The sequence below is a fragment of the Euleptes europaea genome, chromosome 15 (assembly GCF_029931775.1).
Source record: "Euleptes europaea isolate rEulEur1 chromosome 15, rEulEur1.hap1, whole genome shotgun sequence".
Lineage (NCBI taxonomy): Eukaryota > Metazoa > Chordata > Lepidosauria > Squamata > Sphaerodactylidae > Euleptes > Euleptes europaea.
Window position 1 is genome coordinate 11979969 of NC_079326.1, and position 27562 is coordinate 12007530.

Genomic DNA, 27562 nt, shown 5'->3' on the forward strand with positions numbered 1-27562 from the left:
TCCGAAGCTCTGTGTATTTCATTTTCAATAAATCTGATTTTTGTGCACAATCAAACGAAGTGTGCTACAGGATTGCATACTCTGGATTAACCCACCATTTGTCTGATCAATACCTTATGCAAAATGGGGTTATATCTACCTGACACGATTGCCAATGTTTGTGGTAAGTATTGGTTGATGCATCCTAATGTGGTTGTGTATTTGCACCATTGTCTTTTCCTATTGCAAGCAAATCACGATGGAAGAAAAGCCCAGGATTCAATCTGGGAAAAGTACCTGCTGCTGAGTTGACTGGAATTATGTGTACACATATAGCATTTCCTTAGCTTGCTGTCCAATAAGCTTATTACCTGCCCTCAGGTTCTGTAACACCAGTAAGCTCTTTGTTTACAAGATCAGCCCTGGAAAATGGTCTCTACTGGTGTTAATAACAGTTGGCTAGCTACTGGTGTTGCCTTTTAGCCAGAACAAACTTGGACCTGTTGCGGGAAGATACCTTTCAAACTATACCAATGATGCAATGTTAATAGTATTTGGCAAATAAGTGCCTCCCCTAGTAGTGGAGTCCACTTCAGTTTTTCTGGTTTTCTGAGTGTGTGCAAACGCTTGGGGCAAGCAAGTCTTTTGCGACTGCTGTTGAGTTAAAGCTATGTGAGCACTGATATGTAACATTAAGAGAGGAGAGGAAGCAACGTTAGCAACACATCTCCATTCAGTTTATAAAGAAGTTGTGGTTACAGCAAGAATTCGGCAACGTTTGGAGTCTTATTATACAACATGCCAAACATAACTGAGCCACTTTTAATTTGTAGGAATCTTAATAAGCTTATTCAGAGCTCAGGAAATCATTTGTTACTTACAAGAATCAGCTTTTGTTAGCTTTCCCGGCCTGGTTACCTGGAGGGAGATTCTTACTTGCCCTGACAGGAAGTAGAGTGTCCATTTAAAACATTGCTTTCATGCCTTTTACTTGTTGTTAGTGTCTAAGCAGTTTGGTTAAAGACCAAATTTACAGTGGACATCTCTTGTTGGGTATTTTAGCCTTAACAAGCAACTGTGGGGTCTCCAATTTGGATAAGATTATGGTGGGGTGGGGGCTTTAATCTTCCCATGCTCGGGTGGGCCTGAGCTGTGTGTGTATGGGGGGAGAAGCCATAGATAATGCCTCCCCTTCCACTAGGGTCAGTAACAGCTTGGAGGATATCTTTACCATTGAAACCGCACTGCTAGCTCCCTCCCCCCTATTGGGCCCCCATGTTGCTTTATAAGGCTAAAGTGCTCAGTGGGCTAATGTATCCCCGGTGGACTATTTGGTTGGCCCTAATAGTGGACCAATTGGTACTCAAGCTGTGCGCTCTGCACCCCCACCTTCAGAGGTGAGGCAGGTGGCAACTAGAGACAGGGCATTTTCGGTAGTGGCACAACGCCTTTGGAACGCCCTCCTCTTTGAGGCTCACCTTGCGCTTATTCTGTTTTAGGCACCAGGCTAAAATGCATCTTCTCCTCAGGCTTTTAATTAGGGGTTTGATCTTATTTGATTTTTAATGGTCTGATCTATTTTATGCTGGGTACCACTGCTTTACTAGGTTGATACCTGCACACATAGTATTTGGGAGACTTATACTAATCAGTATTACAACAAGAACCTATTATACCAGATGTTTGAGTAATTGAGAATAGAATTTACAACATATATACATGCCTGGTTGGGTTTGAACTGTTTGTATTTGGATTCATTAATGTATTTCTGTAAATGTGTGCAGGTTTACAAAGGGTTTTAATTAACCACTGATGAAGGCCCCATAGGCCGAAACGTGTTTGGTATGTGGTTATAGTTATCAACCTCAGGAAATGCCATTGTGCTATTTTAATGCTTTTAAATAATTTTAACTTTTCTATAGCGCTTCTAATAAATTATATTTTCAGTATTTATACATAGACTTATATATATTTTCCTTTCACCCAACCTTGGGTACCCAGCTTTTGTTTTTAGGTTGGGTTTTATTCCCCTCCTTTTTTCTTCCACTACTGATCTATTTTATGGACACTGTAATGCTCCTTATGTCTGATGGCTTGTTTTTTTAATTGTAAGCTGCCTTGAGCAGGACTCTGAAGAGGCAGCGTAGAAATATTCCAAATAAATACATAAAGTCTGTTAATAAGCCTATATATATTCCTAAAGGTTCTGTCACACAAGGGTTTTCAAAGTGTGAGATGTGGTGGAGGTAAATGAGCTATTTTGCATGTCTCCTTTTAGCTGTTAAGCCTTCATACTGCCCCTGGCCCATTAGGCCCCCACCCAAACATTCCTTGGGCAAGGAGGTGGCAGCTTCAACAGCAGCAGAGTCTGTAGTCAACAAATCTGTTAAAATGTGGGCTGGGAATGGAAAAGGCTTCTTGCAAGCTCAGAAAATGTGTGTCCATGAGCCTGTTTAATCACCCTTTTATTCCCTTATGGTGACATTCAAGTAATTTTTTCACGTGCATATCAGTATTCTTGATGGTCATAAGGAAACAGAACTTTTGCTGTTGAACAGCTGGTCATTTAATTTTTTTAAAATAAAAGCAACAGGCCAGTCCCATCTTTAAATATGCGTATAATGGGTGAAATGGGATTTGTGGCTTTGCTGGGAAGCAAAATTGTCACTAGTGCAGCTAGATGCTAGAAGCGTCGCATTATGGCTTACTCCAGTGCAGCTGATTTAAAATGTCATGCCAGGCAAGCAGACATTGGAAAATGCTGTTGATGTCACGTAAGTGAGCTGAGCTAAGGTATACAGCTGCTCTTTTTGCATGCCCTTCTGGCTGGGATGGAAATGTCTCTTACCCGGAGAATGTATGTATAAGAGGTATAATGAATTTCAGGGTTTGTCAAGACTTTGTGCTGCTTCCCTCAGGTCAGAGACAGCACACTGATTTTTTTGTGAAGTCATTTTATTGGCAGGACAAAGAATGCATTCTGAGACTGCAGACTGTGTGTAAGAGGCACCATTGTACCTGTTACATGGGTAGTACCGTACTTTTCACACTCCAGCAGATCAAAGTACATACCTTTATTTCCCTGGATTGAAAGCCAGCCATCCAGTGTGCATCCAAGTGAGCTCAAAGCAATAACCTTCAGTGCTATAGAGATGTATCTTAATCACTGTGTCTTCCCTAGCACCAGCAACTGTTTTCTAAAGCTTCTAGGAAAGCATCATGCTCTAAGAGTATGAGCTGTGGGCTGGGAAACCCTTGTTTCAAATCTCACATCATGTATTCATGTAGGCTGCTGTCTTTCAGCCTCAGCTGTTAACTTGAATGACCCTATCTTACAAACAAGACAGCCTCAGCGGCCTGTCTTACAAAGTTGTTGTAGAGATTGCTGAACGTAGGTGCATGAAGTGTAAGCAAGCAAGCATGGTGTTCTGATAAAGGGCCCAGGCTAGTCCGATCTCATCAGAGCTCAGAAACTAACCAGTGTCGGCCATGATAGTACTTGGATGGGAGACCACCAAGGAAGAGATGGAAAACCACCTCTGTTAGTCTCTTGCCTTGAAAACCCTGTAGCGTCACCATAACTTGGCTGCAGCTTGATGGCACTTTGCACCACCAAACTGCCAAAATATTTCTCTGCCCCCCTCAATCCCCCCACCATCTACCTATTTTGAAAAATTGGGTGGGTGGGCAGGTAGGGTTTGTACCAATGCTATTCTCAACTTAGCTGTGGCCAGCCATCTGATTTCCTAGAGCATGTAGTGACTGGTTTTCTTTGCCAAAAATATTTAGTTAATTTTTTCTCTGACAGGGTGTGGGCACTGTAAGAAGATGAAGCCAGAATATGAGAAGGCAGCAGAGATGCTCCATGCTGACAGTGATGTAAGCTAATTCCCTTTCCTCACCTCTTCTCCAAATGATCCTTAATAAATAACCAAAATCATAAAAAACGTTCTTCTTTCTCGCTGCAACAATTTCAGCTGTGCTCATCGTCCCAAGAGGCTGTGAAAGAAATGGTTCCAAGGTACAATCTCATCGGTAATGCATGAGCCCTGCCAAAATTGTTAGCAAGAACATTCTGTCTTAAAATGCAAACAACAAAAAAAGGTTGGGTGTTTATATATTCTGCTGTGGGGCTTTGTGTCGCACATAACATGATCGAGACCAAATGCTGCACAGAAATGTTTTGCCCCCTCCATTAATTACCGATTTCATGTTTAATGCAAACCTAAGGCTTGCATTTATACAATGTTCTTGTAAAGCTAATGAGGGCATTCTCTTCTGTACATCTGTTTAAGCAGGTGCCACATGCTTTGACTTGATTTGTTGCCTACCTAGCATACGTCTCAGTCATGCACATGGAAGAATTAGGCACAATTGGTTATTGTTAGCGCAATTAATTCCATATCTTAATGGATAAGGGCATACTGTTGTTGTTTTTTTTAAATTGACCTTCCTGTGCAATTTGGGCAGACAAGGCATTGTCCTTTGGGCATCTTACATTTGAAAACAATCCCTCCTGCTCACTGAGGTTTGAAGGACTTCAGTGAGGCGGGTGAGTAGAATTATGCAAAGCCAATAATGGTCATCAGGACAGATGTATAAATGAAAGCCAATGTGGGTATGCCTGTAGCAGCCCTACAGTGAAGTTCCAGAGCCATGCTAAATCATCCCATTATCACATGTAAGGGGAGAGTGTTTAAAGGTCAGGTTATGAACAGCCCCACAGTTTGACTGTCTCCTTGCTCAGGTTCCTTCTCTCCACCACCACTGCCACCTATAATTCACAGCTAAAACCCTAGAGTCTTGACTCAAAGTTTTCATGAGGATTGGGGGTTTGTCATCTTAAAAAATTGTTAAACTGTCTGTTTCTTTGTGATTAAAGGCCTCATGCACACTTCTGTACATGTGCTTTACACTTTGTAAACCCCTTCTGGGCTCTGGAGGATCATCTTGTGAATTCTTTGTCTTCCGTCTAATCTTACTATTTATACTCACAGGTACAACCTTAACATTTTCTGTTGCAGAGAACAGGCATCCTGGCAGCAGTAGATGCTACTGTCAACAAAGCCATTGCAGAAAGGTTTCACATATCAGGATTTCCAACTCTCAAGTACTTCCAGGAAGGCGATGAAAAATATACCCTTCCACACCTTCGAACAAAGAGTAAAATTGTAGAATGGCTCCTAAAGTAAGTGGTGTGTGCCAAAGATTTATTGATTAAGTAGCCTTTTTTAATTCAGTGTTCAACTTGACTTTCTCTTCTGCTTGAATCTTTTCTCAAACACACACAAAACCCCCCAAATTGTTTTCATATATTGAAAGCTACACACAAAAAGGCTAATTATGTTCAACAAAAAAGAAAATAAACTAAATCTTTTTTCTCCTGGAGGGCAATTTTTAAAACATTGTAATTCTTTTCCAAATGAAATGCTTTGTGTTTTCAATATGTTAAGACTTTCTCCAAAGAGAATAGTAACAGTTCTGCAAAATAAATGGGGGGAGGTGTTAAATCCTTTTCTTTCATGGTAGTGACTTGATTGCTGCTGCAATAGAAATGTTGTAGCTATTGTGCTCCATTTCAAGCATCTCAAAGTTTGTTATAAGCATTTTGGGAATGTGGTGGGATGGAGCGGAGGTGTCTTCCTTGCCACTTGGTCTTTAAGAATGTTTCTATCTCTTCTCATATCTGTCTGTGGCTGCTTAATTGTTGTTTTTTGTGGGTTTTGTTGGTCTTTTGTTAAGGTCTTTCCCTGGTTCCTTCACAATGATACGCAGCACAGCCACTAAACATTAAATAGGAATGAGATGGTCCATAGTTTTCCCTTTTTATGAGACATTGGCCCCTCTAGTGAATGTTGGAAGTAGCAGATAAAGCAGTGGTATTAACCTGAAAGAAAGATCATCATGATATGGAGAAAGTGATTAAAAGTGTCCGTTATATCATACTAGCACTGTTTGTTGTCCGTCATATCATTTGTTGTCCTTCATATCATACTTGCACTGAGGAGTTGCCCAAGAAAACTACAAAACACTAGTTTTAGATAGCTTTAAAAGGAGGATTAGAAAAAGTTATAATTATATAAACAATTAGCCATGATGGCTAAGTGGAAGCTCTATCTCCTGAGCACATGTCTGAATACCAATCTCTGTTGGGCAAACAAGGGAATTCTGTTGCTGTTGCGCTCCATTTTTTTTAAGCTTCTAAAAGCGTATTTGGCCACTGTTGGACTAGATGAACCTTTCACTTCCCTTGAAGAGTAATTAACTTGTGGAATTTACTGCCACAGGCTGTAAAGTGATGGCTGTTAGTTGAGTTTAAAAACTGATTAGAAAAATTTGTGGAGGATAAGGCTATCAATACCTATTACCTATGTTAGCTAAATGGAATCTGGATCAGACTAGTAAAGTGTTACAACATGGCTGTTCTTGTGTTCTTATGTCTGATTCAGCAGGGTGGGCACCAGAAACAAATAAAACATCACCACAAGGATCCATAGCATTCCCCACACTCTCCTCTCAGATGAAATAAGTCCTTTGTGTTACTGGTCTTACTGGTGTGCTTCAGATTTCATTTTGCATTTAGGTACTAAAAGAATAATTACTGGCTGTGGAAAAGTAGCATCTTTACACAAATCTGTTTTGTGCCTAGCACTGTAGAAATTAAAGCTTAATAAGTATTGAAAACTGTAATTCTAAGAGGCAGGATTTGGTGGTTGTCGTCATCTTCTTGATTGTTGTGGAAGTTATTCATCGTGAAGGTTGCCAAATAGCCTGGGGTAAATTGTGTAATTTTGAATCAAATGGGTAAATCCATGAGTTAAAAAAATGCATGTGCAGTTATGCTTCTGTATGTTTCTGGAATAATTTGCCTTGTGTACAGAAAAGAAATACAAAAGTGTCTTTTTGGTAAAGGGTGGGTGAATTCTTAATTGTTTGTTCAAAAACCTTAAATTTGCCAGGTTAGCAGCAAGGGTACGTAAAAAGACCTCTCTGTTTTAACATGTTGAAAACTACTTGGCACTGTTGAGTTTTTAACCATATAATTGGGATACATATGCCTGGAGGCATATACCCTCTAGTTTGGAACATCTGAGCTTAATTAAGAGTATTGTGCAATTTTATTATCTGTGGTTCCTGAAAAATCATTAAAGCAAGTTTAATTAATTTGGCCTCACCATTCCTTTATGAGGGAACTTAAAGTATATTGCACATACCTTAAATGCTAATACATGGAATGGTGAGAAAAACTCTTAACTAGGCCTGGTTCCCACAGGAAGTTTATCTGTGACAAAACAAGCTGTCCAAGAACTAGCCATTGAATTGTCTCTAGGGCTAAGTCTTTGCGTTCTTTGAGTGCTAGAAAGAATGTTGTACTTGGACCAGGCCGAAAAAAAGTGCACAGCACCAGAGGTTGCAAGTAACAACTTGTAGCTACTACAAAAATATGCAAAATAGTTGAAAAAGAAATTGCGAGACATGTATTGCAGTGTCTGTATAATGAGCAAAAACAAAGTTGTTGATAATATAACACAAAACCACAACAGGGACGGTCTGCCGGCTAATGTCCTGTTTCAATATCTCCTCTTTGGACTGTAACCTTGGGATGCAACAAACAAAAGTATAACTAGCACAGACATCACATGATACATACATATAACTTATTTACAACCAGGTTACGTGGGAATTACTGTATCGATCATCGAAAATGAAGTAATTATCCTTTATGAATTATAGGTCTGTAATAAATGAAATAAAGTATACACCAATTAGTAAACAAATACACCTGTAAATAAAATGGAAAATCTCTCAAACCCAATTAAAAAAACTTCCAGTATAGAACATTGAAGCCATAAATTTAAATAAGAATATGCAGTATAGAAGGCTATGGGCTGAAGTGGAACACATTGCATCAGCCAAGCCTATATGCATGTAGGGAAATACATCCTTAAAGGGACCGAGAGCAAACTGAGATATTCCATGTACATAATAAATGTAAGATAAAACTAAAAAATGAGCTGAGTTTATAAGAAAGGAGATAGGTCCAAGCGGTCATTAAAACCATGTGGAGATAATGTATTTTATTTATTTATTCCAATCTTCTATCCCGTCTTCCCCAGCAGAGCTGGGCTCAGGGCAGTTGACATAACATTAAATTCAACACAAATATTTAAATTACAATAAAATCATGTTAAAGCGCTATAAATGAATAAGAAAACATGCCCCAACATAGTCCATAAAAACATCCACAAAATGTATAAGATGGCACTCCCAGTAGCATGTAGTCCACAGTAGGGCCTGTAAACAGTCAGAGCCCCCAACATAGATTGTAATAAATCCAAATAGAGGTGTGTGTGTGTGGGGGAAGGTAGGGAAGCCGGAATTGATGGGAAAACCATAGCTGACCTCAGCCATAGGCCTGGTGGAATAGCTCTGTTTTACAGGCCCTGCAGAACTCTTTAAGGTCCTGCAGGGCCCTGGTCTCATTAGAAAGACTATTCCACCAGGCAGGAGCCAGGGCAGAGAAAGCCCTGACTCTGGTCGAAGCCAGCCAGATACTTTTTGGGCCGGGGACCACCAGTAGATTGTTATTTGATTAACGTAGTGTTCTCTGGGGGGGGGCATACCAGAGAGGCAGTCCCACAGATATGAAGGTTGCAGACCATATAAGGCTTTAAAGGTCAAAACCAGCACCTTGAACTTGATCCAGTGTTCCAGCTGGAGCCAGTGCAGATGACAGAGCACTGGCTTAATGTGTGCCTGCAGCATGTCCCAGTAAGGAGTCTTGCTGCAGTGTTCTGTAACAGCTGGAGTTTTCTGAGCAGTCTCAAGGGCAGCCCTACATAGAGCGAGTTACAGTAATCCAGCCTGGAGGTGACCGTTGCATGGATCATTGTGGCTAAGTCAGGGCGGGAGCAGTAAGGTACCAATTGCCGGGCCCAGCAGAGATGCTAGAAAGCCATCCGGGCCATGGCTGTGACTTGAGCCTCCATTGACAGGGAGGCATCAAGAGTCACACCCAGGCTCCTGACGGCGGGCATAGGTGTCAATTGCATGCCATCAAGAGCCGGGAGTCAGCACCCCACCCCAGAGCCACCCCGACTGAGCTACAGGACCTCCGTCGATGGATTTCATTTCAGCCGGCTTTGCCTCAACCATTCAGTCACGGCATCCAAGCACCTGGCCAGTGTGTCCAGGGTGGAGTCTGGATGGCCGTCCATCAGCAGATATAGCTGGGTGTCATCAGCATACTGATGACAGCCCAGACTGAGCCTCTGTACAAGCTGGGCAAGGGGGCACATATAGATATTAAACAACATAGGGGAGAAGATAGCACCTTGCAGAACCCCACACACCAAAGGGTGCCACTGCGATACCTCATCCCCAAGCACCACCCTCTGTCCCCGACCCTGGGAAAAGGAGCACAGCCATTGAAGGGCTGAACCCCAAATCCCAATGTCGGCAAGGCAGTGGTCTAGGAGATCAAGGTTGACCATGTCAAAGGCTGTTGACAAGTCTAAAAGTATCAGCAGCCCCAGCCTGCCTTGATCCAGCTGCTGGAGGAGATCATCTGTGACGGCAACCAGAGAGGTTTCCATCCCATGGCCAGGGCAGAAGCCCGACTGAAATGGGTCTAGGACTGATGCCTCATCTAGGAAGGCCTGAAGCTGTTCGGACACTGCTTTCTCAACTACCTTACTCAGGAATAAGTTCGACGCTGGGTGGTAGTTGACAAGATCTCTAGGATCTAATGATGGCTTTAAGAAGGGAAGCACCACTGCTTCTTTCAAGTTCCCTGGGAAGGTCCCTGTACTAAAGGACACATTGATAATCTCTCCCCGGGGGACCCTCAACACCTCCCTAGCTTTGACCAGCCAGGAGGGACATGGGTTCAAGAGGCAAGTGGTGGGCCTTGCAGCCAATAGGACCCTATCCAAATCATCCAACGAAAGCTGGCTGAAGTGGTCCAATATTGGACCTGATGATGGGCAAGGGGCCTCCAGTTCCATCATGATTAAAGTTAGCTGGGAGGTCATGGCAGAGCGTCAAGGCTTTATCCTCAAAAAAGCTCGGAAATGGCTCACAGCTATGGGCTGAATCTGTATTTAAATTTGGTTGTCCCTCTGTTAGGGATGTAAGAGATCTAATTATTCCAAAGAATTGTGCCAGGCAAGAGCTAGCAGATGCAATGGAGGCTGCAAACTGAAGTGAAAATCCAGTGGGCCTCCCTCTGTAATAGTAGTTTTTTCCATGTTATGAGATTGGTAGGGTCTAGGTAGTACCCTGTCAATAACCAAAAACTTAAAATCAGATGGTAAATGGTGTTTTTCCATGAAATTAGCTACCAAAGGAGCTTGTAGGTAGGTAGGTAGGTACAGATTTATTGTATATAGCTAAAGGCCATTATAATCAAGTAGATCAAAGGAGCTTGAAGTTTACAATTTCTAATTTTGCTGCAGTATTCAGAGTCTGTATCTCAAAAGACGTGTGGTAGTGCCCACATATAAAAGATCGCAGGGGCAAATAAGAAAGTAAACAGCATTAGATGATAAGCAATTGGAAAATAATTCAAAGTGAAGGCCCTTTTGGTAAAGGGATGAATAAAATTTTTGGTCTGAATCGCCTGTGTGCAACAGGTGCATCCATGACATTTGTAATGGCCTTTCAAAATGGGTGTGATGCTAGGAGTTTTAAAGTCAGCATGAATCAAAAGATCTTTGATGGACTGAGATCTTGTGCATCCAGTAACAGGCTTGGTATCACAGGACAGAATGGAGTTTAACAAATGCCAGGGTCAAAGTATGATATTCCTGATCTGCGCAGCCAGTGAAGAAAATTGTAATGAAAAAAAGATTGAGCTATCCTGAGTAGAGGTGCAATGTTTAATAAATCTTTCCTTGGTTTACAGTTAGCACATTTTCTGGCTGATGTAACAACTCTGATAGGGTATCCACATTGTTGAAACTTCTGAGTTAGATTCTCAGCTTCCATGTCATTCTCAAAACTGGATGTGGTATCCCATTTAATACGTAAGAAGGAGCTATAGGGAAGATTCCTGATTAGCCATGGTAAATGACAACTGGTGTAATGAAGCAATGAGTTCTTATCTGTTGGTTTGGTCTGTGGCCTGACTCACAACCGTCCTTCATGAACATAAACACAAGTGTCAAAAAAAGCAATCTGGTGAGAATCAGATGTATAAAAAAATTTCATAGTCAAATGTAGACCGTTCAGCTGCTCAAAAAAACCCAGGGACGTCAGGTTCAAACCTTAACTCAATTAAGGCCTTGAGAATTTGTATCTCAATCTTAATCTGTGAATGATAATTGTTCTGAGAAGGAATGAGGTAAGAATTATAAAGTACAAGGGAAGCACATATAAACTGTGTGCATCTTGCTAGTCCCATGTTTCTCAGTCATAGTTTTTCAGCTGGGCTGAGAAACATGGGCTTGGTTCCTGAAGATCTATTTAAACTAATGGTGGTATGTTCTTCTAACCCTAACTACTTTCTGTGGATGTGAAAGGCTCTTCTGCTGACAGAGAGCCTCTGGCATCAGGGGAAGGCTTCTTGCTCCAGGCAATAGCACCACCATAAGTGGTATAGATTCATGGGTTCTAGCTCATTCTTCTTCCACTGGCAGTTGTGTCTTGATCGTTGTGTGACATCTGTGGATAATACAGCTGTACATCTCATTTGTCATAGATCACTATGATAGTGGTTTTAGGTTAATAACCACATATATTTGAATTGTATGTGGATTCCCTCATGTGCCTCTCAGTCTTGGTTGAAAAATTCACAATTGACCTTGAACTGATTATGTGGTATTGGTGTGATATAAAATTTAATTGCATAGATAGATGAAGGTATCTAAACAGTTTAAACAATGTCACTAGGATGATAGAGGCATCTGGTTGTTTTAAATGTATAATTTAGTGTCTTAGGGCTGATTTTTTTCCTTGTTAAACAAGGAATCTTACTAAATCCAAGCAGGCCAGTAATTTCATTATACTTTATTATTCCTGCTAAAGGCAATACAGTGGGTCTGTTTAATTTTTTTTGCATGCCGCCTTGCTATCCAAATTTACAGTGTGTTTTATCACTGCAAGTAATCTAATGGCATTTTAGTGCTGTGTAAATAGAACTGCTATTTATTCAGGCCTCTGGCACCACAATGCCCATTGGGACTACTAGTTTTAAAAGTTTAATTTTTTCCCTTTACTTCCATTAGCCAGTGTACATAGTAATCAACTGCGTCTCACATTTCTATTTAAATTTTCCTGGTTGCTTGTTCTGTCTGCATAAAATGGACCATATTGATTTGATTGTGCCTTGTGTCAGCCTTAGAACTGACATTACCCTTAGGGTTCAAACCAAAATGTATGATTTGAAGAAAAGGACTTGTTCCTCATTTTCTGAACATCTGCTCTAGTTTTTGAGATTGGTAGAGTTTTCAATGTGTTTATTTTGTCAAACATCATCTGTGGAGAGTTCAGGGATTCTGTATGTGTTATAAATATAAGCCTATAACGTTGTTTTCTTCAGTCCTCAGGCACCACCTCCACCGGAACCAAGCTGGGAAGAAAGGCAAACAAGTGTTATCCACCTTGCTGGTGAAGACTTCAGGGAATTTTTGAAGAAAAAGAGACACGCCCTTGTCATGTTCTATGCCCCATGTGAGTAGATGTTTGTCGTCAGGAAGGGAGGCTGTTCATACAGACTGAGCCAGAGAGAAATGGTGTACAGTGCTTCTGTACCAGACTTCAACATGGATTTATTTTGAGTAGGTCAGATGCAAGGATGTTGCTTGTAGTTTTAACAAATAATTGCTTCAGACATGACATTTGTCTTAAGCACAGGATTGTGGAGAAGGCTTTTAAACATGTACAGATTTTCCTCCTTATATCGCTGTATGCCATTTCCCCTTAAATCACTGTATATTGATGGCAGGAGAAAATCATGTATATGAACCAGAAATTTTGGTAAAGAGGTAATGTGCAGTGGTAAAAGCTGGAGTTGTATATGGATTGCTCCTTAAAATTTACATACTGCCTTCACTGTGTGTGATCATGGCAGGTGCCCTACAAGACAGACGTCCTGCTCCTAAAGTGCTTTCCTTCTACAATGAAATAAAAAAATACAACAACACAAAACTCGAGAAAACTAACAGAAAGAGCTTAGAAGAAAGACACATCTGTGTGCTACGGTTGAATGCACCTGTTTGCGTTCTGAGTAGCCTAAGGAAGGAGATGTGGGATGGACTATGAGCGAAGATTAAACTTGGCTAGAGGAAGGGATACTGAGGAATTAAAGCTCTAATACCACATAAAATTTATGGAACAGAACATGAGGTGCAAAGGAAAGCAAGATAAAATAATTAACACCAAAAACACAAAGTCGGCAAAACTACTTTGGGACAAAAACTGAATAAACTGAATTGTAAAATTCCTCATTCAGGGCAGCTTATTGGTGTTTGATTTAATCTTAGCCTTTTCTTCCGAGTGTGTGGTGCTTCCACATTGGGGGTTGGATCCCACAATCCATCAGTGGAAGATGCTGACAGGCATGGATCTTTTTTGCGTTCCTTTCCCCATTGCAGTCCTTGCTGACCACAGGAAAGTTTATTCCTGGGGTTGCGGGACCATGTGGAGTAATAGCTATATGGGTGGGGAGGCTGCAGAAGGGTTTGAGAAAGGGATGCAATCATCCTTTCTGCCTCTTTGGTCACACAGCTTTGATAAAAGAAGAGGAATAAGGGAGTGATTTCATCCTTCTACGAAACCCCACTACAACCTCCCAACTCATTTGGCTCTTACTCCAAGCAAGTCCCAAATTCCCCAGAAATAAACTTTCCTGGGGCTGGAAAGAACTGCTGTAGTGGTTAGTTAAACATGGGAAAGATCTGCACATAGGATCCAATCCTAGGAAATAAATATGGAGAAAAGGCTCTTCCTTCTCCCATGTCGGCCTCTTTTTGATACATCACTTCCCATGCCTACATATGTTAAGTTTGGTTAAAAGAATTGTATGGTACCTCAGATAATAAGCCTGTTATAGTTATTGCTCAGGCTGTTCTTGGTTTCAAGAGACAAGCATGAGAACTGAAATGGTCCATTAGTTCTACAACAACTTTCATTTAGGAGCCTTGAAATTCAGAGGATTTCTGTATCAAAGCTAAGGCTACAATTTTTAACTATTTAAAACATTGTTCTGTTATTAACACTGGTGACTTCCTAGTTGCATGAAACACACATAATACCTTTGGTTTCATACTCTTCTGTCAACCAAATTAAACACGAGTTCTAGATAGTTGGAAGAGTAGGGAAAAGGTTATTTAACATTATCATGAAACTATTGAGCACCTTTGATTCTCACTTCCTTCTAGAAGCCGTGAACAACCTGAACCTCAATCCAGCTAAACCTAAATTCTTGCTGTTCAAGCCCATTTCGTTTCATTGGATTTGAAGGGTTAAAATCACTGTACACTATGGCTGTATACTATGTTCTCCAGTTTAATGATGCAACAAATCTCACATACATATTGATTTACCTGTGCACTATTCCCCCCGCCCGAAAATCCTTGCTCTGCTATCCTTCCTTCCTCATAAGTGCTGTTCTGTACCTTCTGTGTTCTAACAGGATTCTTTTAAGGCAGAGAATAATGCTTATTAGCAATCTGACTGAGAATATTGATACCAGTTATTATTATAATAACTTTAGTCCTTTATTATAAAGAAGTTGCTGTTGCTGGCTGTACCTCTGTTCTGCAAGTCCTTTGAGAATAGAGTTCCATTCGATGATTGATATGTGTTTAATTAGGAGCTGTGTGATAAATTATACAACCTGATGATGTCCCTGTGTCCAGGATGCTTTGTGACTTCCGTTTTAGTTTACATAAATGGGAGAGAGAGTGTGGTACATTTGATACATTTTGTGCTCATATGTATACTAGCCTCTTTAATCAAGCACTGTAGGAAGTGACAACTGAATATTTTATGTCTCTGCTTGCACTGAGATAATAGGGCATCAGAACAAGTACAAATTCATTGTGTATTGAGACAGTTCCCTTCCTGCACTGATAATGTGCCTTCTGCTAAATTTGATAGATTATCTTTGTTTACTACTTTCTCAATGATGGGGACCTCTCAGGGTTTTTATCCCTGCCAATTACTACTAACTTGCTTATTTTAGTGCAGAAGGGAGGACCAGTAAGATTGCCGGGCTGCTTTAGTTCAAATAATTTTCTTTCTCTATTCAGAGCCACATCCCAGGTCAGTGAAGCCCTTCAGCCTGTGCCATCTTACTGTGTTCAGTAAAGAGCTACAGACTTCTTACGTGACTAAGGTTTGTTTTTTGATCTGAATAGTTTCTTGAACTCCTCTATGCTTCTTAAAGGTTTTAGTTTAGTTAAGCTACGAACCCGGCTCAGAGTGGATTGTGCATAAAGCAGTATTCCTGTGGGTGGATCTGTTGGCGTGTGACTGACAGAGGATCCCAATAGCTACCTCTGCTATTTCTCTGATCATGGAAGTAGCTTCTGCAGTTGTCTGATTTCCCATTTAAGACATGTTTTTGAATGTGAAAAAAAGAAATGGAAAATTTGTTTGTCTGTACTAGATCCTCCAGAAACTTAGGGAGAAGCTGCAGGCTATTTTTCCTTTTTCCTTCTCATTTTGTGGCATAATAGGAAGCCTCCGGAATATCTTAGAGATGCTGTGAACCAACCCTCTTGCCCTCAAAGTTTTGCACTTTTAGTTGCTCAGGACAGTGGTCAGAACTTCTGACTAGAAAAGCCTTGGTGACATCCCCCCCATGCCCCTTGCACAGCAGCTGAAGGAACAGCCTTTGCTTTGTTAGGAAGGTAGGGAAGATTCAGTGGAGGGAATAAGCCATCATAAAGTAGTACGGATGGGGTAAGTGATTTGTAGCAGAATGGTGGAAAAATAAATGTGCTGAAGACTAAGCGAGGAAGGATTTGGTGGTGTGTTTATAATAACAATAGTACTTAATATAGCACCTCTTCCCTAGTGCTGAAAGCACTTGATATACATTACCTCAATAGCTGTTCTATTGTGACAGCCCCGTCAGGCAAGCCCACATTAGCATCCTAATAATTACAGGTGAACAGGATGAGGCTGAAAAATAGCTGCTTAACTAAGGCAGATGAGCAATTGGATTTGAACGGGGACATCCTGGCACATAGCTTGTGTTCTTCCCCACAACACTACACCAGCTGTCATATGGTTCATGTGCTGACTGTATAGAAACAAAGAATAGCATGGAAGAAGATAACAAAGGAATTAGAAAATGGAACCATGGAAATGCCATTTTGGGGGTGGGGTAAGGGTTGCAAATACTTTTTCTTGCTTTGTTTCTGAGATATGCCTTAAGAGAGGCTGGAGTTATGTCCCCTCTGCATCTTCTTACCCTGGTTAGGGAAGGTTGTAAGATGGGTTGATTGGTAGGTTGCGTTCAGAAGAGAGGATTGGTACAACATGGACAACTATATTTTTAATTAAAAGTAAGAGTTCTGAAATATTTTTTTAAAATGCATTCTTGCTGTGTCTTACTGATATCAACTGGCACACAGGAAGTCGGCCATAAGTCCTGTCCTTACTATAGAATGATTGGTTATATCTTTGCTGTTAGATGTTTGCACTTTAAGAAATTATCTAATTGATAGAAACTAGGATGTAGTAATAAGAAAATGAAGGCTTTCTTTCCCAGGCTAGCATAGTAAAGAAGGCAATTGCCAATATTATTAACTTTCAAATGGCTTCAATTTGCAGGGCTCTAAAGAGTGCAAAGAGTGGAAAAGCTGATAATTAGTTTGCCTCATTAATCATAAGAGAAAATTTCACTTAACCCAACTATTGTTTCAGCTAATGAGACTTCTTTCCCAGTTGCAAGTTTGACCTGTGGGGTCTTGTTAGAAGGCATCCTGAATCAAACTTCTTTTGCCAGGTTCAATTAAATTGAGCCAGTTGGCACTACACTACCATTGTGGTTATTCTTGAGATAACCTTTCTTTTCAGAATCCCCCCCCCCATTTATGGAAGAGGAGGGGAATCTTAGCTTTAGTTTTATCCTAGATGGAACACCTGGAGAGTTTAGATATTGCTGTTAATAGATTTGCCTAGCAGCCTCTATAAATGGACACTGGGATCTCCTGTCTTAAAGGTATAAACTCTGCTTCTGTTATTTGGGGGGGATTTAATCCTCCCATATAACTGTTTTTAGATTTCAGATTTTTCTGCAAATATGGGGCTTTTTTCAGATTTGTAGAAAGTTTGTTCATGGACCCAGTCTCCAGATTTATGTATCCAAAGAGTTGGCCATGTTGAGAACTGATGTATTGATAGTGTTGATGTCAGCTGTGTCTAGAGCATTTGTTTAGTTTTCTTTCTTTTAAAGATGGATCCATAAACCCATTTCCTGCTTGTTCAGTCACTACTTAATTCTTTGCTTTTTGTCCGAGTGTATTAATTACTACTTGAGGGAGCTGCTCTTAAAATATTTGTTAAACATTACTCTTACTCCAAACGTTATGAGTCAGTTTAATGGACTTGAACACTAGCAAGGCAAGAAATGCAATGCTGCTGGAAAACTAAGATTCCCAACTGTGACATTAAAACCTACAGATAAATTTGTTAGGTTTTGCACTCATAAAGCCTCTAGTTCTTGTATAACAGGATTCTACTTTAAATCTTTAATAACCTTCAAATGTTGCATGTGATTTAATTAATAGAAAGGGGATTACCTTTAGCATGCAGCCATGTCAACTGTATAATATATAAATGTCTTTCTCGGTCGATGATTTAACATTTGCAGTTTAAGACACACCATTTAACATTTGGTCAATATGCTTCTGCATGTGTATGTTCCTGTCGTCAGTATCTTGTAAGGTTTTTTAATAGTCTAGGGTTTCAGCGTATTGATAAAACATGAGTCATGGTGGCCTTATACTGAGGCATAGTGTATTGTCTGCACCCCCAAATGACATAGGGTTTTGGGCCTGTTGAAAAATACAAGCCTACCTCCACTGAAATACCTGCCTTTTAATGTTACCCTCGTGAAGCAAAATTAAGTTTGACATAGAACCTTCGGGCTGTACATGTCACAACCACTTGACAAAGTACAAGATAAAAGCAGCATTTGCACAGAAAATGTAGGCAGAGCCGTAGCCATAGTTACCTCTGTGCCATTGCAGCGTTTAGCATGTATGCTGTTTAGAACAAGTGGACTTGTAAGGGTTAATGGAGTTCTGCAATGGGTTCTGTGTTCGTTGAAAGCAATGCCAGCAGGGGAAGGTAGATTACTTGCTTTCTTTCTGTTGCAGCTGGTAGAAGCTTCACTTTCAGAGCACAAGCTAAGAAAGGGATTTTAGAGAAGGAAATATTTTTCATCTCTGCTTGACTTACTATACTAATTAGATGGAATTTTTAGAACTGCACCTGTTAATTTCTTTATTACAGAAAAAGTGGCATAGGACCAGAAATGGCCATATGTATTTTGTATAGCTTCCCAATTCAGTGATCATATCCGTTTCCAACGTGTTTCTCCTCACAGCTGACCTCATTATTACAAAACAAATACATGGCAGTGTTATATCAGTACAACATTGATTATAGGGGTATATCAGTCCAGAATTGGTCTATCTACATTGACTCCTAGTTTGCCTCTGGGCTCAATTCAGGATGCTGGAGTTGACTTCTAAGGCCTGTATGGTTTGGGACAAACATACTGTAAAGACTGCCTACTCCTGTACAAACCTACCCAACCAACTACAGTCATCCTCTGAGGTGCTGCTTTGGGTACCCTCACTTTCTGAGGCTAGTCAGGTGATTATCCAAGAGAGGGCCTTCTTGGTCATGGCTCCAAAATTATGGAACACTCTCCCCAGGGATATTTTTTGTCACCTTTGATTACTGTTTTCTGCCAGGGGGTGAAGACTTCTTTGCTTCATCTGGTGTTCCCTCAAGGATCCCTGTTCCTTCTTTCCTTCTTGTTTTAATTTGTTGTCTTCTGTTTAATACACGTATTTTAGTTGTTTGTAGAACCATAGAATTATAGAGTTGGAAGGGACTGCCAAGGTCATCAAGTCTAACTCCGTACACAGTACAGGAAAGTCACAACTACGTCCCACCCCCACCCCAGTGTCCCCTGCTCCATGCCCAGAAGATGGCAAACAAAACAAAACAAAAAACTTCCAGGATCCCTGGCCTTGAGGGAAAATTGCTTCCTGACCCCAAAGTGGCTTTGGAACTACCCTGACCATGCAAAAAAGGGCCACAAAAGCCAAACACTGATGTGCCCTCCCTCTCATGATCTGCCTAAGGTCATAGCATTGCTGAAAATGGCCATCTATTATCTGCTTAAAAACCTCCAAAGAAGGGAAGCTCACCACCTCCCAAGGAAGCCTGTTCCACTGAGAAACTGTTCTGTCAGAAAATTCTTCCTAATGTTTAGCTGAAAACTCTTTAATTTCAACCCGTTGGTTCTGGTCCAACCTTCTGGGGCAACAGAAAACAACTCCCCACCTTCCTCTATACGCCAGCCCTTCAAGTACATGAGGATGGTTATCATATCACCTCTCAGTCATTCCCTGTCCAGGCTAAACATACCCAGCTCCTTCTGTCTTTCCTCATATGACTTGGTCTCCAGACCCCTCACCATCTTTATTGCCTTCCTCTGGACAAGTTCCAGCTTCTTTACATCCTTCTTAAATTGTGGTGCCCAAAACTGAACACAGTACTCTAGGTGAGGTCTAACCAGAACAGAGTAAAGTGATGCCATCACTTCATGTGATCTGGACACTATACTACTGTTGATACAGTCCAAAATTGCATTTGACTTTTTTGCTACCGCATCACACTGCTGAGATATGTTCAGTGTATGGTCTTCTAAGACTCTTAGATCCTTTTCGCACATAGTACTGCCAAGACAAGTCTTCCCCATCCTATAATTATGCATTTGATTTTTCCTACCTAAATGCAGAATTTTACATTTATCTTAGTTGAAATCCATTTTATTTGTTTTAGCCCAGTTCTCCACCCTGTATTTGCTACCCCTCTCAATTTAGTATCATCTGCAAATGTAATAAGCATCCCCTCTATTCCCTCATCCAAGTCATCTATAATGATGTTGAACAACACAGGGCCCAGGACAGATCCCTGAGGCACTCCACTAGTCACTCCTCTCCAAGTGGATGAGGAACCATGAATAAGCACTCTTTGGGTGCTATCTGACAACCAGTTACAGATCCACCTAACAGTAATAGGATCCAAACTGCATTTTAATTCATATTGTAATGTATTTTATCATGCTGTTTATTAGTTAATCGTTTTGTTGGCTTTGGGCAGAAAGGTTGGATATAAATATAAATCAATAAAAATAAATACATAAGTGCAAAGCATAATCAGAACCAATTTTTTGTACAGCCAAGATCATAAAATAAAGTTTAATATTCATTTTGGGAACACATAATCTTCTTGGCAGTCTAGAATCTCACTGCTCATAATTTGTAAATTTTCAGCCTTGAAATATAGTAAAAGGATATTCTGGTTCAGGCAAAATGCTCTGCCATGATTTATTTTAGCTGTGGTTAGTTTGTGATTCAGCTTGCAGACTACCTTGGTTTGTTTTGACAAATACTGGTCTCAGTTTCTGAATGGGCAGGGTTACAGGTTTGGGACAAAGCACTACATGGCAGATTCATTCACAGCTTTCTACTGAGTATCATGACCAAAGGTGATTTGCTCTGTGCAGGATGCCACTGATTAGTCTCAGGATCCTAGCTATGTTTTGGGAGTGCCAAGAGAAGGGTGGGGTAAGATTCTTAATGTCAGGCACAGCGCAATGCACCTTTCTCCCTCTCCTTCCCTGCCATCTATCCCCAGAGATGATGCTTCTGTCATGAGGGAAAGGTGTGCTGGTATTTGGTTCTTATTCCACTCCTTCTCTAAAAGTCCAGATGTGATCTGCCAAGAGCACTTGTAACCCTCCCCGCCAAACCTCCCTTATTGGTGCAGATCGTATTAGTTATAAGGGAAATAGGAAGGTCTTGGCTGCCATCCATCTTGTCAACTGCAAGGAAATGTCTGCCATCCCAAGCTGTAACCCAGAACTTGATTTAATATTGTTAAGAGGAATAGATCTCATCAGCATGGAAACTTTCCATCCATACCTCTACATTGAACCTGTCAATTTCTTTGGTTTGCAGTGCTCATGGGCCTTAGCCTTCCATATTGTCCTGGGTTTTATGGATGCCTGGATGGATCCTCTTGGCATCTTTATTATATGTCTCTATTACCAAATTTGTGTGTATAGAAGTTTAAGACTCGCTGTTCCAGCTTAGATAAATCTCCTACAAAACTGTCTCAGATTTTGAATACAAGAACCTAAAGGCTTTGATGAGGGCCTTGCTCTAAGACTTGATGCATGTAGGAAGCAGGATGCATGTGAAAAAAGTGACAAGGATTGTGTTTTTGAAATTGAAACAATTGTGTATAGATAACTTTAGAAACTCCTTCATGAACAGACTTCCTACTATTTGTAGCAGATTTTAATAGACTCTTTTTAAAACTCTTTTTCCTTGGGAATAATGATGTAAACCTTAAAAAACTGGGAGATACAAACATTAAACTGTAGAACAGGGAACCTTAAGGGGAATTAAGAGTAGAATCTTAGAGTTGGAAGGGGCTATACAGGCCATCCAGTCCAACCCCCTGCTCAATGCAGGATGAGCCTAGAGCAACCCTGACAAGTGTTCGTCCAGCTGCTGCTTAAAGACTGCCAGAGAGGGGGAGCCTCACCACCTACCTATGCAGCTGATTCAACTATTGAACTACTCTTACTGTAATTTTTTCCCCCTAATGTCCAGCTGGTACATTTCCTTGTCAAAAATAGGACATTTTGGAGGACTTTCATTCATGGGGTCGCCATGAGTCGGAAGCGACCTGACGGCACTTAACACACACATCCCCTGCCAACAGAAACAGCTCCCTGCCCTCCTCTAAGTGACAGCCTTTCATTTACTTAAAGAGAGAAATCATGTCCCTCTTCAACCTTTTCTTTTCCAGACTAAACAGTCCCAAGTCCCTCAGCGTTTCCTCGTGGTGCTTGGTCTTAAGGCCCCTGATGGCTCTCCTCTGCACACTCTCCATTCTGACTACATCCTTTTTGAAGTGAGGCCAATGTTAGTAAATGTTATTTTTTTCTGTGTTGATCAGAACCAGTTTATTCGGTTTCTCGCTCACTTCTAGGGTCTTCAGCTGGCTGGGGGCATCCTCAGTCTAGGTTAAGTGACAGGCTGTAGCACAAGGTATTTGGGGAGGGGGGGTGCCATACCATTTGTTTGCTGTCACTGGGCCAGAATTGGCTTTACCTGATATTTCCTCAGAGGCAGCTGGAATGTTTGAGGGCTGGGCAGGTATTCTTTTCCCAGGCAGTGGAGGAGGGTATGTGTCTGGTTCAAGCTACATGGGGACTTGTAGGAAGGGCACCTGCTTGAGGGGACAGCTGCTGCATACAGTAGTGGCAGGGAAGACCGGAGTTGCAGAGATGCTCACTCGTACATTGCAATAGCTATTGGGCTGTTAGAGCTACCATCCCATGACATGAAACTATGATTAGTGCGATTACCTGATCGTGGGCTACTCTGTTAACTATGGTTAGGTAGGCTACATCAAACCAAGATATAAATGAATAGTTTGAAGTTGATTGATTACAGTCTTAACTATGGTTTCATGAGATGTATAAACACTACATGCTTGGCTAATCCTGACTTGTTCTTTGTTGTGCCCTTCACCATGTTACGTGTCAGGATACCAGTTGGCTCTTTGCAAGGGAGGTGAGAGAAAGAGAGAAGGCAGTGATACCAGTATCTGTCAAAGAAAACAGGATTTGAATAACTGTGAACCAAATCCTGTTTTTACAAATTAATCTTCGATAAAATAAGCCATGGCTTTGCCTTGTGTCTGAATTAAACCATTGGCTCCTAACAGTTAATGTGAAGTAGCTTGTAATTATATTTCTTGCTTGTGATATTCTTGACTCCTTGAGCCAAATGTGTACATTGCTGATAAACATGTCAACTTTATATATGTGATGCGTCTTTTCTGCAGCATACATATTACAAACTCACATAAAAATGAATGATCTTTGGCTCATCTTTTCGCTATTTCTTGTAAACACTTGGGCTGGAAGGTAGATACTTGGTGATTTACTGACTTTGAATTGCTCATTTTTTTCATTGAATCTGTTCTTTTTTTTTTGTTGCTTTTTCCAGGAAAAAGTGTTTTTCAGATTAAAATTTCCATAATCCTTTAATCACTGTGTCTTATTGTAAACTAGGTTGCCCATGCCCATTTACAAAACCAGCTAAACCAAGCCCTTTACAGGCAAGAGGGAAGTTTCTGTGTACTTGAGGGACTCACCAGATACACAGAAAAAATATGATTTTGTATATTAACCAAAAGGAGGGGAGGGGACCAAAAATGCTTTATTGAGGACTGTTGAGCATACGTCAGGAGGCACAGAATATTGAGACCAGTTTAGTTAAAGGAAAAGAACAAAGGAGACAATGTTATTAGCTTGCTCATGCCCCTGACAACATAGAATTCTATAGAGAGATTTGATTTGGAAGAAGAGATTTTTCACATTGGTTATTCTCCCCTCTTATGTTCCCCAGTTTGCATTATTTAAAGTATAACCCTCATTTTTAAAATAACAGGGAGGTCATGTACAAAAATGGCTTGATAACAAGGGCTGCAATGCTCCATGACTTCCTAGCATGTTTCTCCTTTATGCTCATGGAATTGTAGCATCCACACACATTACCATATACATGTGAAATTAATGCAGATTTGTTTGCAGAAATGACTTTTGAGTAGGCTTTGTTTCATGTAAAGCTTTACATGAAGTGTGGATGTACTGTGTTGGCAGAGAGCGACCTCAGAAACACACAGCTAAGGATGTATCTGCAGTAGCAGTTCGGCGGTGGCAAGTGCCATCAAATCATAGCCAACTTATGGCAACCCCATAAGGTTTTCAAGGCAAGAGACAAACAGAGCCAGCTTGCCATTGCTTGCCTCTGGATAGCAACCCTGGCTTCCTTGGAGGTCTCCCATCCAAGTACTAACCAAGACCAACCCTGCTTAGCTTCTGAGATTGGGCTAGCCAGGAGCAGTTTACCACCAGTTGCTGGAACTATTGCTGGATATGCTGCTATTGCTATAAGGTTCACACCTAACCAGAAGTAGTTTGGTATTTCATTTTCTCAGCTCAGGAGCAACAACACTTTTCATGGCAGTGTGATCAGTACAAAAGTTAAGCATTTTGCTGCTGAAGTTTAGTCCTGGAGTAAACTGCTGTTTTTTGAGAAGACAAGCATGAACTCATTGTAATGTAGATAAACAAGAAATCTAAATGGTGCAGAATGTCTTGGAGCCTCCTCTTTCTCAGTGTTAGTGTGCTCCAACTTAACTTGCAGTAAAGCTACTCAGTATGTGTGGATGCTCAGAAGCATAAAGGAGTACCCAGCAATGAGAAAGAGAAATACTTTGCTGGAATTAAATTCCAGCTGTTTTGGGAGAGTAGGCAAAACATACCCTAGTGCTCAGGTGATCTTTCTCTGCCTCAGTGCTCTACAGTGTAATGCCCACACACCATGAAAGCACCTCCAGAGTGCATGACTGTGCATGAAAAAATAGTGTTATGTATGAAGAAATGCCCAAGAGCACCGGACTGTAGCTTAATCCATATTGCATCATAATGCTGTTTGCCTGTGAACAAAGGCTTGGTTCTGTCCACTTTCAACATTAAGCCCTCATCCATTGTGATGGTATTGCAGCATTACTGGATAGGCCTTCTACTGAGAAGCTTTTAATATGTGGGGTGGTTGTATGGGGCTTATCAATTAGCAAGGTATGGCAACAACTGTGGAGTATCATCCTTTAACTGTGAGCAGTGTATGCTGCCTTCTGAGGTCAAGACTTAACTTTTTAGGGCCGTGCTCATTATTTTCCAAATTATCTCCCCCCAATCTTCGTTTTTTCTTGGCAATTTACATAACACAGATTTTTTACTCCCATCTGTTTCCTCTTCAATGAGCATGCTTGGTTTCAGAAGACCCTTTTTTTTTGCCTCCTTTTAAACTCTTGTACTTCTCTTTTTAACATTTTGCTTGGCCTGCCTAAAATATGCAAACCATCTGTGCTTTTATATACTGATGTTAAACAGTCCCCAGTCCAGATCTGTACTTCTTAAATTTGTCCTTCAGCCTATAATTAATCATCTTCACTATAAATCCCAAAATCTGTCACTTTAATGAGGGAGCCTCTTTTGGTTACATCAAACACAGTTGTTGAGTGCTTATTACAAACCAGCCGTACAGATGCCAGCAAATTGCACATGGGCCTTGTCCTGGAAACCGCTGTGGAAATAATCATAATATTCAGTCCTCTTTCACATCAATATTTACATCAGGAACCATTATCTCTCTTTCTCGTTTTAACTCCATGACACTGGTGTTAAAATGCCACACAAAGCACAGCGGCACTCCCAGGTCATCTTTATATTCTGGATTACAGTGTCACAAGCGTATCAGTGTCACAGAATCGCAGAAAATTGATGGGGACCTTTGGAGGTTTGCTGTCTAGTAGCCTTAAAAGCTTTCTTTTACCAACTCTCCTTGTGTACTTAACTGTTTATGTGCCTCTCTGTGTGAAGAGTACAGCATCAAAGGGGATACTTGTGGAATATCAGAGATAAACTTCCATGAGTAGAAGGTGCTCAAAAGGTGGAAGTTATTTCTCAGGAAGTTGAACCTTCCGTGATCTTTTCCTGTGTTCAGCAGCTCATAAAAACAAGGCCCCTCACACTCCAAGAAATCAACATGAAATTGTCTGCACACTTTTTATATATTAAGGGATGCAGCATTTGTACTACCGTGTTCCTTTTTAAAGTTACATATTTGCAAGGATGTGAAGGCTTAAAATAAAATAGTGATAGTGGATATGAAAGGGGTGTATTAAAAATGAGGTTTCCTCCTGTAGAAATGCAAATTATGCTTTTCTTTTCTTTTTTTGCTATTTGAGCTTGCCTATGCTTTAAATAGAATGAATGACTGAACTGGGTTTCTTCCAGTTTCCTGCACTTGGCAATCTTTGTAAATTGTAACAGATGAAGTTCTGTTGTTACATATGATGTTCTTCTTCTCACACCGAATTTTGATGACTTTTTAATTCCTTGAGAATTCAGTACAGGATTCACATCTGTTGTGTTTAGAGAAAGGGTCCAAAGTGTGATATAAATGCCCCACTGGACTTGGAAAGTTCCACAGCATGTTAGTATTTTTTATTCTCACTCAGATTGTAGGAAAGAGGGGAGAGGAGAACTTGGGCCAAATGCATAGGAGTCAGGTAAAGGTATATTTAGTTGTTCTTTCGATAAACTAGCACCACCAATGCACAAAAGGAGGGGTGTAGAAGGAAAGCCACTCTGCAGAAATAACTGCAAGTTAACTAAAGGGAACAACGCTAAGCAGGTCTACTCAGAATCCTACTCCACTTTATTCCGTGGGGCTTGTCACAAAGCCACCCTGGGTCTATGTGTGCTTTCATGCGTATTGTGTGTCCGTGTGCATGTAAAGCATGTTCCTCTTCTTCGTGCCACCACCCCAAATTAGAAATCCAGCCTCCCGTGTTGCTAGTGACTTGGGGGACACTAATAAAGGCTGTCTCAGAGCATGTGCAAAGGGCAGAGTTTCCCAGTTACTTCATCTCTTCCCCTGTGCATGTGTCATAAGTTTGAGCAAGTGATTAAGGCACGCAAGGAGGGCTTTGAATTCCATGTTTTCTCTCTTAAACAGGAAAACTTTATTGCTACAAATTAAGCTAGAGCACAAGACAGATTAAATAACTATTAACAGGAAAGTATAACATTAACTATACAGAAGATTTACCTCCAAGGTCCCCCTGGATATCTGTGAAACAAATATGCATGCTGGCCCACACCACCTCCATGCAGGAGAATTCAATTTCTAGCATTTGAACAAAGATTAACTGATGTTATCAATTTTTTAACCCTTCCTTCCTTTGCTGGTGGGAGGCCTCTCACCCAATGCAGATTTAGGAACTGCCCCCATGTGGGAAGGTGAACCCCAGTCTCCCAGTCAACCCAGGGAGCATGTCCCACACATCTCAGTGCCCAGATGATGTTTTACAACAGCTATCCATCTTGCCCTTCTCTGCTCTGCTGACCTCATGGTACATTTTACGTCTCTCTTCCCTGGTAACACAAGCAGCTGTCAGGATCCCAGGGGGCCCCTGGTGCGCTTCAAAGCACCTTACATCTCCAAATCACAACAGGACTTACTCCCAGGAAAGTGTTGATAGGATTCTACAGGAAGGCTGGAAAGAATGGTAGCTTCTTTCAGGGTTTGAAGGTGGTATAACAAACTGCCCATGGTATCACTCTTGCCTCTGGTAAATAGGTTTTGAGTTTCAAAAATCTGCACCATCTGCTTGACCTGTAGGATGAAATAATTGTATGTGTACACCAAATTCAATGAGGTTTCTAACATCT

The 27562-nt window shown here is 40.9% G+C and overlaps 1 protein-coding gene across 1 annotated transcript in view; it reads left to right on the plus strand.

Moving 5' to 3' along the window:
- The window catches only part of PDIA5 (protein disulfide isomerase family A member 5), a 171417-nt gene that overhangs the window by 115766 nt on the left and 28089 nt on the right, over positions 1–27562 (plus strand). The window contains exons 13-15 of the mRNA XM_056861153.1: positions 3788–3858; positions 5004–5167; positions 12521–12651. Of these exons, the coding sequence (XP_056717131.1) occupies positions 3788–3858; positions 5004–5167; positions 12521–12651 (366 nt within the window). The remainder of the gene's footprint in view (positions 1–3787; positions 3859–5003; positions 5168–12520; positions 12652–27562) is intronic.